The sequence below is a fragment of the Hippoglossus stenolepis genome, chromosome 14 (assembly GCF_022539355.2).
Source record: "Hippoglossus stenolepis isolate QCI-W04-F060 chromosome 14, HSTE1.2, whole genome shotgun sequence".
Classification (NCBI taxonomy): domain Eukaryota; kingdom Metazoa; phylum Chordata; class Actinopteri; order Pleuronectiformes; family Pleuronectidae; genus Hippoglossus; species Hippoglossus stenolepis.
The window spans coordinates 13,562,090-13,574,363 of NC_061496.1; the positions used below are offsets into that span (position 1 = coordinate 13,562,090).

At 43.9% G+C, this 12,274-nt stretch overlaps 1 protein-coding gene across 7 annotated transcripts in view; it reads left to right on the forward strand.

Moving 5' to 3' along the window:
• obscna (obscurin, cytoskeletal calmodulin and titin-interacting RhoGEF a) overlaps positions 1–12,274 on the forward strand; it is a 28,878-nt gene that overhangs the window by 13,133 nt on the left and 3,471 nt on the right. Inside the window, exons 27-51 of one of the 7 annotated variants that reach the window (XM_047342822.1) lie at positions 81–347; positions 612–881; positions 1,038–1,334; positions 1,460–1,717; positions 1,857–2,123; positions 2,378–2,644; positions 2,826–3,092; positions 3,349–3,615; positions 3,862–4,128; positions 4,384–4,650; positions 4,861–5,127; positions 5,400–5,666; positions 5,914–6,180; positions 6,436–6,702; positions 6,957–7,223; positions 7,353–7,619; positions 7,829–8,095; positions 8,191–10,401; positions 10,483–10,555; positions 10,642–10,736; positions 10,827–10,939; positions 11,062–11,262; positions 11,403–11,485; positions 11,755–11,928; positions 12,056–12,215. In XM_047342822.1, coding sequence (XP_047198778.1) covers positions 81–347; positions 612–881; positions 1,038–1,334; positions 1,460–1,717; positions 1,857–2,123; positions 2,378–2,644; positions 2,826–3,092; positions 3,349–3,615; positions 3,862–4,128; positions 4,384–4,650; positions 4,861–5,127; positions 5,400–5,666; positions 5,914–6,180; positions 6,436–6,702; positions 6,957–7,223; positions 7,353–7,619; positions 7,829–8,095; positions 8,191–10,401; positions 10,483–10,555; positions 10,642–10,736; positions 10,827–10,939; positions 11,062–11,262; positions 11,403–11,485; positions 11,755–11,928; positions 12,056–12,215 — 7,673 coding nt within the window. The remainder of the gene's footprint in view (positions 1–80; positions 348–611; positions 882–1,037; positions 1,335–1,459; positions 1,718–1,856; positions 2,124–2,377; positions 2,645–2,825; positions 3,093–3,348; positions 3,616–3,861; positions 4,129–4,383; positions 4,651–4,860; positions 5,128–5,399; positions 5,667–5,913; positions 6,181–6,435; positions 6,703–6,956; positions 7,224–7,352; positions 7,620–7,828; positions 8,096–8,190; positions 10,402–10,482; positions 10,556–10,641; positions 10,737–10,826; positions 10,940–11,061; positions 11,263–11,402; positions 11,486–11,754; positions 11,929–12,055; positions 12,216–12,274) is intronic. The other 6 variants (XM_047342827.1, XM_047342826.1, XM_047342825.1 and 3 more) reach the window with 6 other exon arrangements.

Sequence of the window (12,274 nt, forward strand, 5' to 3'; positions counted from 1 at the left end):
TCTTCTAGTCATACAAAATGGTGAAATAAATTAAAATATGGATGAAATTGTATAAAAACATTCTTTCCATGCACCCACAGCGATTCCCCTCACGTTTAAAATGGGTCTGAAGAACCAGGAGGCCTCTGAAGGAGGCAACGTGTCCCTTCACTGTGAGCTGTCCAGGGTCGGGGTGCCTGTGCAGTGGTGGAAGGCCGAGGATCAGCTCTCTCAAGGCGGGAGGTATCGGATGATGCTGAAAGGAAATGTAGCCGAGATGCACATCAAAAACGTCCAGCCGGAGGATGTGGGACAGTACAGCTGTGTCTTTGGAGAGCAGAAGACGACGGCTGAAGTGAATGTGCGAGGTATTTGAAATGCTCCTATTTTGTGTTTCTTACACACTGCCACTGTTAACACCTGAAATATCATTCTGTGGGCGAAATATAAACCCTAGATTCACTTAACATCAAACCTATTCCACATACTTTTGCTGACTAAATTGCATTAAAGTCCACTGATTTAGTTCAGTAGGTGAGGTCAGTGTTTCTATGCTAATTCAGTCAGTGTGTACTGTTTTGAGTTCAAATCCCACGTCTGCAACATAACATCTCCTGTTTGTCTATTATCAGCGGCCGCATCAGTGTTCTTTGAGAAGGAGCTGGAGAACAAAGTGGTGATGGAGGGGAAACCTGTGCTGATGTCTTGTGAAGTTTCCAACGCTAACGTCCCCGTCACCTGGAAGAGGGACAACATTGTGGTGGAAGAAGGAGGGCGATGCATTATAAAGAAGAACGGCCCCACGCACTCTCTGGAGATCAGGAAACTGCTTCTGGAGGATGCTGGAGAGTACTCCTGCATCACCAGAGGCAAGAGGACCACCACCAAGCTGGTCGTGAGGGGTAGGTGATCAATGGATATTCATCCCTCATTCTCATACATTTGGCTACTTCATTTACATTGCAAGAAGTGTTGCATGAAAATAACTAACAGGCTGTTCTCATCTAACTCATGGACAACATATCAGATTCCATCTCTAAAAATCCAGCTGTATATAGCTGCTTCTTCCTCCATAGAGCGCGTGCGGATTGTTGCCGGGCTGCAGGACGTGACGGTGACAGCAGGGGAGGATGCAGTGTTTGTGTGTGAGCTGAGCCATGCGGATGTGAGTGAAGGTGTCTGGTGGCTCGGATCTAGCCCTCTGCAGAGCAATGAGATGAACCAGATGACGTGCCGGGGTCGCCAGCACCGACTGGTCCTCACCATGACAACACCTGAGGAAACGGGCACCGTGGCTTTTGTGATTGGGGAAGAGAGGACCTCTGCTTGTCTGCTAGTGGTCACTAAGCCCAAAGGTGAGAAGACACACGGGCACAAATAAAGTTTGCATTGATTACTTTGATCTGCAATTTCGCACATATGAAATACAACCTTACAAACTCAGTGTATCTCCTTTATTTCATGTGATTTCACATTGTAGTTTTATTCGAGGAGAAGCCCAAAGACGTTGTGATCATGGAAGGAGAGACAGCCACCTTGTCCTGCACGATCTCTGACTTGACCTCCACTGTTATCTGGAGACGGAACCACATTCCCCTTAGCAACAGTGATAAATATGACTTGCGTAAACAGGGAAAAGTCAACCTACTGCTTATCCGTGATGTGGAGCCTCTGGATACTGGCATATACTCCTGTGATACGGGAGACATGCAGAGCAGTGCCAAACTCAGCGTTACAGGTAAAATCTAAATAATTATGCCATTGGAATGCTTATTGTTATAACTGCTTAATTACATTAAATCAAATAATACTATGAACTACTACATCTTATTACTTCAAATGTCTGCAACCCTGTTCTTTTTCTCACATTTCCCCAGAGCTCCCTCCATTCTTCCAGGAGGAACTGCAGAGTGTGGAAGCCGTGGAGGGAGGTTCGGCCTCGCTGTTCTGTGAGCTGTCCAAACTGGGAGTGCCGATTCAGTGGAAGAAGAACAGGCTGCCGCTGAGATCCAGCAGGAAGTACGAGATGAAGCAGGACGGCTGCCTACTCCAGCTGCACATCAAGGAGCTCAGGCTTGAGGACAGTGGCAGCTACTCATGTGAGGCAGGAAGTGTAGAGACCACAGCGACGGTGACAGTGAAAGGTGAGAGAAGCTGGATCTGTGCATCGCATGTACTTTTCAGATTTCTGTCATTGTGTTTTGGAAACTTACATTTTTGCATCAAGGCAGTTTCCACCCTTATATTCCAAAATGCAACTTTATGAACACACATACTAGCATCAAGTATGGCAACACTTACATTCCTTAAATGGTCTGAAACTGATTTGAAAAGGAAATATTACATGCATCTCACAGATGGTAAAGAGGCCAAATCTTTGTCTCATCCCTTTTCCCAGAGCTGCCGCCATTCTTCAAGAAAGAGCTGAGAAGAGTGGAGGCTGAGGAGGGACGAGCAGCCTCCTTGTGCTGTGAGCTGTCTAAACCTGGAGTGGCAGTGCAGTGGAAGAAGAGCACACTACCACTTAGAGCCAGCAGGAAGTACGAGATGGAACAAGATGGCTGCCTCCTTTATCTTCAGATCAAGGAGCTCACACCTGAGGACAGTGGCAGATACACATGTCAAGCAGGAAGTGCAGAGACCACTGCAACTGTGACAGTGAAAGGTGCATTTGAAGATTCATACGGCAAACGTCACAGTGTCAGCGATATCTAAATCAATTAAGTTATTCAGTTATTTCTTGTCATTATCTGAATTATGATATGATGTGATATTGGGCAAAACACTTCAGACAAATAAGCCACAAAAAAACAACAACATAATCTATTACTTCTTTTCTGTCTCAGAGCTCCCACCGTTTTTCAAAGAGGAACTGCAAAATGTGAGGGCAGAGGAGGGATGTTCTGCCTCACTGTCCTGTGAGGTGTCTAAACCTGGGCTTTCAGTGCAGTGGAAGAAGAACAAGCTGCCATTGAGAGCCAGCAGGAAGTATGAGATGAAACAAGATGGCTGCTTCCTCCAGCTGCACATCAAGGAGCTCAAACCTGAGGACAGTGGCAGCTACACATGTCAAGCAGGAAGTGTAGAGACCACTGCGACTGTGACAGTGAAAGGTGTGTCCGCATTTGGAAATCCAAAAGTTTCATGGTGTCAGAAAGCTCTAAATCGTGAAAGATTAAACACACAAGTAAATTTCAAATCATTGATCATCTGAATTTGATGAAGCTCAGTATTTCCCAGTGGAGCAAAAATCACTCATTTGTCGCAAATATTTTCTACATCTTATTCAGCCTTAACTTGAGAATGTCTCAAATGCTAGTTCTCATATAATGTTCTGAAACTCTTTAAATACTTTATTGTATTTCCCAGAGATCCTACCATTTTTCAATACAGAATTGCAGAATGTGGAGGCAGAGGAGGGAGGTTCAGCCTCACTGTCATGTGAGGTGTCCAAACCTGGGCTGTCAGTGCAATGGAAGAAGAACAATCTGCCACTAAGAGCAAACAGAAAGTATGACATGAAACAAGAAGGCTGCCTCCTCCAGCTGCACATAAAGGATCTCAAACCTGAGGACAGTGGCAGCTACACATGTGAAGCAGGAAGTGTAGAGACCAGTGCGACTGTGACAGTGAAAGGTGAGGGTGCATTTGGAAATCGAAAAGTTTTATGGTGTCAGAAAGCTCTAAATCGTGAAAGATCAAACACACAAGTAAATTTCAAATAATTGAATGTGCTATCCATTGAAGCAATATTTCCCAGTGGAGAAAAAATCCCTAATTCATCACAAATATTTTCTAAATCTTATTTAGCCTTAAATTGAGAATGTCTCAAATGCTTGTTCTCATGCTAAAACTCTCTAAATACTTTACTGTATTTCCCAGAGATCCAACCATTTTTCAATCAAGAATTACATAATGTGGAGGCAGAGGAGGGAGGTTCAGCCTCACTGTGCTGTGAGGTGTCCAAACCTGGGCTGTCAGTGCAATGGAAGAAGAACAGACTGCCACTAAGAGCAAACAGGAAGTATGACATGGAACAAGACGACTGCTTCCTCCAGCTGCACATCAAGGAGCTCAAACCTGAGGACAGTGGCAGCTACACATGTGAAGCAGGACGTGTAGAGACCAGTGCAACTGTGACAGTGAAAGGTGAGGGTGCATTTGGAAATTGGAAAGTTTTATGGTGTCAGAAAGCTCTAAATCGTGAAAGATTAAACACACTAGTAAATTTCAAATCATTGATCATCTGAATTTGCTGAAGCTCAGTATTTCCCAGTGGAGCAAAAATCACTTATTTTCGCAAATATTTTATACATCTTATTTACCCTTAACTTGATAATGTCTCAAATGCTAGTTCTCATATAATGTTCTGAAACTCTCTAAATACTTTATTGTATTTCCCAGAGATCCTACCATTTTTCAATACAGAATTGCAGAATGTTGAGGCAGAGGAGGGAGGTACAGCCTCACTGTCATGTGAGGTGTCCAAACCTGGGCTGTCAGTGCAATGGAAGAAGAACAGACTGCCACTAAGAGCAAACAGGAAGTATGACATGGAACAAGACGACTGCTTCCTCCAGCTGCACATCAAGGAGCTCAAACCTGAGGACAGTGGCAGCTACACATGTGAAGCAGGACGTGTAGAGACCAGTGCAACTGTGACAGTGAAAGGTGAGTGTGCATTAGGATTCTGACTGTATCAGAACATTCATTTTAACAAGGGTTCCCTACATAAACTATGTTATAAACCCTCAAACTTAATATATAGGAAGCCTGGAGAAAAAAAACTAAGGTTTTCAAAAATGTCGCTTCCGCTGAGGTTTGAAGCTTCATCCAATTCACAGATGTTCGATGCAGTTTTTTCTTGCTTTTCTTTCCCAGAACTCCCTCCATTTTTCAAGACGGACTTACAGAGTATGGAGGCTGAGGAGGGAGGTGCAGTCTCCCTGTCCTGTGAGGTGTCTAAACCTGGTCTGTCAGTGCAGTGGAAGAAGAACAGACTGCCACTAAGAGCCAGCAGGAAGTACAAGATGAAGCAGGAAGGCTGCCTCATTGAGCTCCACGTGGAGGAGGTCAAACCTGAGGACAGTGGCAGCTACACATGTCAAGTAGGAGGTACAGAGACCTCTGCAACCGTGACAGTGAAGGGTGAGTGGATTTGACCAAGAAGAAAATATTTTTGTATTTGCTCTGTGAACTTTTAACATCGTAAAACAAAAATTTAGTTTTTTTCTTTGCCTCAAGTTTCTAGAAGGTGTGATGATGAGATAACATCAATTTCACTATCTGTATTGCAGCCTGGTTGAAAAACTCCTGATAATGTCTGCAAATGCATTTCTTAGATCTCAGGCTTTCTATTATCCAATTCAACCTAAGATGCATGATATGTTTGTTTTTTTCATTCCATACCCATTTTGCAGAGCTTCATCTATTCTTCAACAAAGAATTACAAAGTGTTGAAGCTGAGGAGGGAGGTGCAGCTTCCCTGTCCTGTGAGGTGTCTAAACCTGAAGTGTCAGTGCAGTGGAAGAAGAACAGACTGCCACTGAGAGCCAACAGGAAGTATGAGATGAAACAAGATGGCTGCCTCCTCCACCTGCACATCAAGGAGCTCAAACCTGAGGACAGTGGCAGCTACACGTGTCAAACAGGAAGGGTAGAGACCACTGCGACTGTGACAGTAAAAGGTGTGGGGCTTTTTAGTGTTGTAGTGTAATTAATCTACAAACTCTCTGTGATAGCAGGGTGTACTGCATCAAAGTTTCAAAAACGTAAATAGTATTGTGTGAATTATCTTAAACTCAATCAATTTTCCACTGTAGCAAACTCCCCTAAAATGTAAGCCAAATCGCACCATGAAAACTAAATGTATGTGGAGTTCTCATTTGGCACTCCATGAATAATGTATTGTTCTTCTCTGTGGTACATACCTAGAGCTGCTGCCATTCTTCCACAAGAAATTAAAAAATGTGGAGGCTGAGGAGGGAGGTGCAGCCTCCTTGACCTGTGAGGTGTCTAAACCTGAGGTGTCAGTGCAATGGAAGAAGAACAATCTGCCACTGAGAGCAAACAGGAAGTATGAGATGAAACAAGACGGCTGCTTCCTCCAGCTGCAAATGAAGGAGCTCAAACCTGAGGACAGTGGCAGCTACACATGTCAAACAGGAAGTGTAGAGACCACTGCAACTGTTACTGTCAAAGGTTTGTGCAATTTGGCAATGTGCAACAAAATGTTACCATATCAGCAATACCCTCAGGCCACAGAGAAGTAATCTTATTGTCATTTAAATTCTGTTTTGTGAGTGATTCAAGTTTCTGGGAATCATTTTAGTTCAAACAAAGGAATTGGTACCCGTCCGCCATGTAAAGACATGTAGGGAGATACATCTGGAAATGTCTTAGGCACAATTTCAATGATGTTAATATACTGTCCCCCTCTTTCTGACTGTTTCACAGAGCTTACCCCATTCTTCAAGAAGGACTTACAGAGTGTGGAGGCTGAGGAGGGAGGTGCAGCCTCCTTGTCCTGTGAGGTGTCTAAACCTGAGGTGTCAGTGCAATGGAAGAAGAACAATCTGCCACTCAGAGCAAACAGGAAGTATGAGATGAAACAAGATGGCTGCCTCCTCCACCTGCACATCAAGGAGCTCAAACCTGAGGACAGCGGCAGCTACACATGTCAAACAGGAAGTGTAGAGACCACTGCAACTGTGACTGTCAAAGGTGTGTGCATTTTGGCAATGTGCAATTTTTTTTTTACAATATAACAATACCCTCAGGCCACAGAAAAGTAATATTTTTGTCATTGAAATTCTGTTTTGTGAGTGATTCAAGTTTCTGGGAATCAATTTAGTTCAAACAAAGGAATCGGTACCCGTCCGCCATGTAAAGACATGTAGGGAGACACATCTGGAAATGTCTTAGGCACAATTTCAATGATGTTAATACACTGTCCTCTTTCTGACAATGTTTCACAGAGCTTAGCCCATTCTTCAAGAAGGACTTACAGAGTATGGAGGCTGAGGAGGGAGGTAAGGTCTCCCTGTCCTGTGAGGTGTCTAAACCTGGTCTGTCAGTGCAATGGAAGAAGAACAATCTGCCACTCAGAGCAAACAGGAAGTATGAGATGAAACAAGATGGCTGCCTCCTCCACCTGCACATCAAGGATGTCAGACCTGAGGACAGTGGCAGCTACACATGTCAAGCAGGAAGTGTAGACACCACTGCAAGTGTGACTGTCAAAGGTGTGACTGCATTTCCATAACGCTGACTGTTTCAGGACATTTTTTGAGTTACAGCTGCATATAATATCTTTAACAGTTGTCTTTATCTTACCTGGACTGTTTTCTAAGCCCCCAAACGTTTGTCCCCAGAACTCCCTCCATTCTTCAAGAAGGACTTACAAAGTGTGGAGGCTGAGGAGGGAGGTGCAGTCTTCCTGTCCTGTGAGGTATCTAAACCTGGGCTGTCAGTGCAATGGAAGAAGAACAGACTGCCGCTAACCTCCAGCAGGAAGTATAAGATGAAGCAGGATGGCTGCCTCCTCGAGCTCCACGTTGAAGCGCTCAAACCTGAGGACAGTGGCAGCTACACATGTCAAGTAGGAAGTGCAGAGACGATGGCAGCTGTGACAGTGAAAGGTGTGTGCTTGTTAAGGGTGTACATGAGAAATGTTATTCCATCTTCTCTCAAACTCTAGCAGATAGGAGTTGTATACTTAGATGTGGTTGTGTGAAATGCCTGGAATTCACACAATCAGCCATATACAGTGTAAGCTAAATCCAACCATGAAATTCACCTTATCTGGCAGTGTCTCAAGTCATATTTTACTTTCTTCTACCCCATCTAGAGCTGCCTCCATTCTTCAAGAAAGACTTGGTAAGTGTGGAGGCTGAGGAGGGAGGTGCAGCTTCCTTATCCTGTGAGGTGTCGAAGCCTGGAGTGTCAGTGCAATGGAGGAGGAACAATCTGCCACTGAGAGCAAACAGGAAGTATGAGATGAAACAAGATGGCTGCCTCCTCCAGCTGCACATCAAGGAGCTCAAACCTGAGGACAGTGGCAGCTACACATGTCAAACAGGAAGTGTAGAGACAACTGCAACTGTGACTGTGAAAGGTGAGTGGATCAGGAACAAATTAAGTTTACATATTTTTTAACCAGCTTCCACCACACATACTGTTGTTAAGAAAATGTCTCATTCTTTTGCAAAGCGCTACAATCTACTCCACCAAAGACAGAGCCTCCCACGATACAACCTCGAGTAAAGGGCTCTGTTTCCAAAACAACTCCTTCTCCAGAGAATGAGAATTCTGGTCTCCCAGAGGCCAAACCTGTTCCTCCAGAGCCCAAAAAGAGAGCTAACAGGAAAGCATCTATTACAAATTCAGAAAAAGATGTTGAGCCATTGATGGATCTGAAAAAGTCTCTGAGGGAGAATAAAGAAGACCAAAAGGGAAACCAACTCGTGAAATCTATGGAGAAGGATTTTGATATTGTGCACAATATAACACAACAGGAGAAGAATGAGGAGAACGCTGATAAGTCTGTGAGTTTACTGGAGACGGATATCAGGCAGGTCGAAGAGCCAGGTAGATCTTTGGAATCAGAAACTGAACTTTTCCTGGAGCAGAAACAACCAAGATGGACTTCAGAGGACACAGTTCAAGCTGATTTTAAATTACGTCAGTCAGAGAGGATTCTGGGTGACGCTGTGGTTGAACAGACAAAGCCGGTATTAATGTATCAGGAAAAGGAAGGTGGTGTTGGGCCAAGCTTAAAACAACCAGGAAAGCCTACAGAGGTAATAAGTGTGGTTGAGAAGAAGGTGAAACTTCCAGGAATAATCCAGTGGAAGGACGGCGAGGAAGAGCCTGTGAAACCCCTGGAAAAGTTAATTGGGAAAGAAACAAAGGAACATGTGAAGTCTACAATGAAGGAAGGTGACAAGACAGCAGAGGAACCCTTAAAACCACCAGTCAGATCTAAAGCAAAGACAGCAGAGGGAAAACAATCTATGTTTGTTGTGAATAAAACTGAGGAGGTAATTCCCCATGCATTAGAGACGAGTGTAAACGATTCACAGAAAGACCACGAACAGAGAGAGAGTTTAAAACAACAAGAGGCAGGAAGAGAAAACAAGCCACTGGTGCAGGTTCCTGTAAATCGCTTGGACAAAGCTTCAGTAGAACAACAGGAAAAACCATCAGAAAGAGAGGCTGAGGCTCCAAAACCACCTGTGAGGATAAAAAGTAAAGCAAAGGGAGGAACGGAGAGACAACTATCAAGGGAAACAGAGACAGATAATGAAGGACAAGAGCTAACAGGAGGTGTAGTGAAAATAACGGGTGATCAGTCAGTAAGACCTGTGGTTAAAGAGGTCAAAGAGAAGCCAAGATTTGAGAGGAAACCATCAGTAACAACAGACACTGAGACGGACGAGAAAATCAGGCAGCCTGTGAAAGCTTCAGAGAAAGAAGAAAACACCAAACAGATGATAAAACAACCGGTGAAACCCATGAGAAAGGAAACTGAAGCTGACAAGGAAATTAAATTGGCAGTCGAGCCAACGAGAAGGGAGGAAAGGCCACAGACGATGAAGAAGCTAGAGGATGTTCCCCTTCTCTACATTTCTGAGGATGAAACTTTCTTAGAGGCTTTGACCGAGATACCGGTGAACCACAGCGAGATCCAGCCCATTGGTTCTGTTACTGAGGGGTCAACTCAACCCTCTAGTCCTCCTCCAATTAATGTCCCCCAGAAGACGCAACCATCCGAGGAGGCTCCATCCGAGGAGGCTCCACCAGAGTTCGACATCAGCGTCGAGGATGAGCCACAATTGCAAGAGGCTGCAGTCAAGATCCAGGCTGCATTTAAAGGCTACAAAGCCCGCAAAGATATGCGACCTGTCTTTAGAGAGGTGTTCAAGAACCAGAGTGCAGACGTTCATAGCACACTCACTCTAGTGTGTGCTGTGGAAGGGAAACCCAGCACAGTGCGCTGGCTGAGAAAAGGCACAGAAATCACTAATGACCACCGTTGCCGTTCTAAGACCACAGCAAATGGTGAGTGCACGCTGGTGATCAAGAACCTGACCACCAGCGACAGTGGAATCTATACATGCGAGGTGGTGAATAAGTTTGGTGTAACCTCCTACAATGGAAACATCACAGTAGTGCAGCCTCAGCAGCCTGCTCCTGCAGCACAGAAGCCTGTACACCCACCGCTTGCAGCCATAACTCCTCTGCAACTTGCAAAACCGACGGTCCAGAGTCCAGGACCGATTCCAACTGCTGCTACAGATGCTGCAAACTATGTAGAAAGTGTGAGCATCTCTCTGTGGGAGGCCTACAACCTGACGGAGCAGGATATACCAACGGGTCTGCAAGAAAGGAGAGGATCATCTCTTATTACTGCCAGCTCCAGTGAGTAATTCTCCTATACCCTATCTATCGCCTATATGTGTATAGTCAATTTATTATATGATTTTTCTTTGCTTTCACCAGTGTCGAGTCCGTCTGATTATGACACAGCTCCTGATATAATGGAACCTGTTGAAACTGGTCCTGCTGTTCCAAGGTGAGAGTGTAGAAGAAGTTGTTTTCATCACATATTTTATTGCTAATCATGTGTTTTGTGCTCTTAAAAATATAATATTATCACAGGGAAGAACCAATTGCAGAAGTCCAAGTATCTCCAAAGGTTGATAAAGAAGAGATAGCTGCTCCACAGCCTCCTAAGCAACTACTGAAGGTCATAGGTAAGAAATGTTGATTGTTCATCTTTCAACTTCCACACCAATAGTTTCCAATCCGGTATACTGGAGCTGTCTTTACTGTCGTATTTGTAGGGGCTCCTGATGGCAAAATGAGGACACAATCTCCAAAGCACCATCGTGCTCACACACCCTTAGCTAGCACCGTCTCTGGATCAGAATCAGAAGGTGAAGAGGACAGCAGAGAGGTACTTTTGCATGTTTTGCTCTATGTTGGATCTATATACTATATTTATGGACTTATTCTGTGTGCTCTGTAAACATTAATGTGACAAATATGATATAAAACATGTGCTTTTTTTCCCCTCAGACGTTTGAAATGTATGTGGCTCGAGCAGACTGCAGCCCCAACAGTGGGAATAAGGACAGTTTTATTCTGAAGGAGGGTCAGTTTGTAGAGGTGCTGGACTCTGTTCATCCTGACAGGTGGCTGGTGAGGACCAAGCCCACTAAAACTAGCCCTGCTCGACAAGGATGGATGTGTCCAGCCTATCTAGAGAAGAAGAGAAGGGTAGGATGTGTAAAGCCTGTTGCATTTAAAAACATTAACCATTTAAGTTCGGACTTTTTAGACACAGACATCAACTTTTTAATGTAATTAACAATGGAAAGGTTTTCAATAATATTAACCATGACTGTCATTTTGAACAGGAGACTTTCCCACAAGTTAGAGCACCTCAAGAGGATCTTGATGGAATAGGGTCTTCAGGAGAAGAGTACAGGAGAGCTCTGAGGTCCGTTTTTCTACATTGCATGCTGACATTTTAAATTAACTGGGAGCCACTTGTAATTTATGAGAAATTCAATTTTTGCAATCAAAGAGAATATTATTAAATTGATAATAATGATAAAAATGTATTGGTTGCATGTATTTGGACAAATTGAAACCTTTTTTATAATTATAGACAGTGTGTTTATTCTAAAAACAAATTTCATAGGCAAACTGCAAAATCAAATACTGCTGATGAATAACTAATTTGAATGAAATGTTGCCTTTCTTCAGTCAATTGGTCCAAGGCCTGGTTGATGGAGAGGAGGAGTTTGTGAAGGAGATGAAGACATTCACCTCTCACCAGCTGAATTATCTGGACTCGAGTCGCCACATCCCCATTAACATCCTCAACCAGAAAGAGATCATTTTCAGAAACATCAAGGACATTGTGTTGCTGCATGACAGGTAACACACAAGACATCTATCGAACTATATTTTATTCAATGCATTCCTATTTTTCTCAGTTGTTTCCATTCTCCTTATGCACTGTGTGTTTTTCTACTGACGCCTCCTCTCATTGCTTTCATTCCAGGTCCATCCTGCCTGGTCTAAGAGGCTGTGCCACAGACGATGACGTGGCCATGCATCTGATCCAGCACACTGAAGACTTTGAGAAGTACCTTCACTACATAGTGGGACAAGCACAAGCAGAAGCCTGCGTCACTGACAAGGCTACCCAGCAGTATTTCAAGGTATTCAGTAAACATAGATATTACTGTGGAAACTAAAGTTGCCAAGTAGCAGCATCATA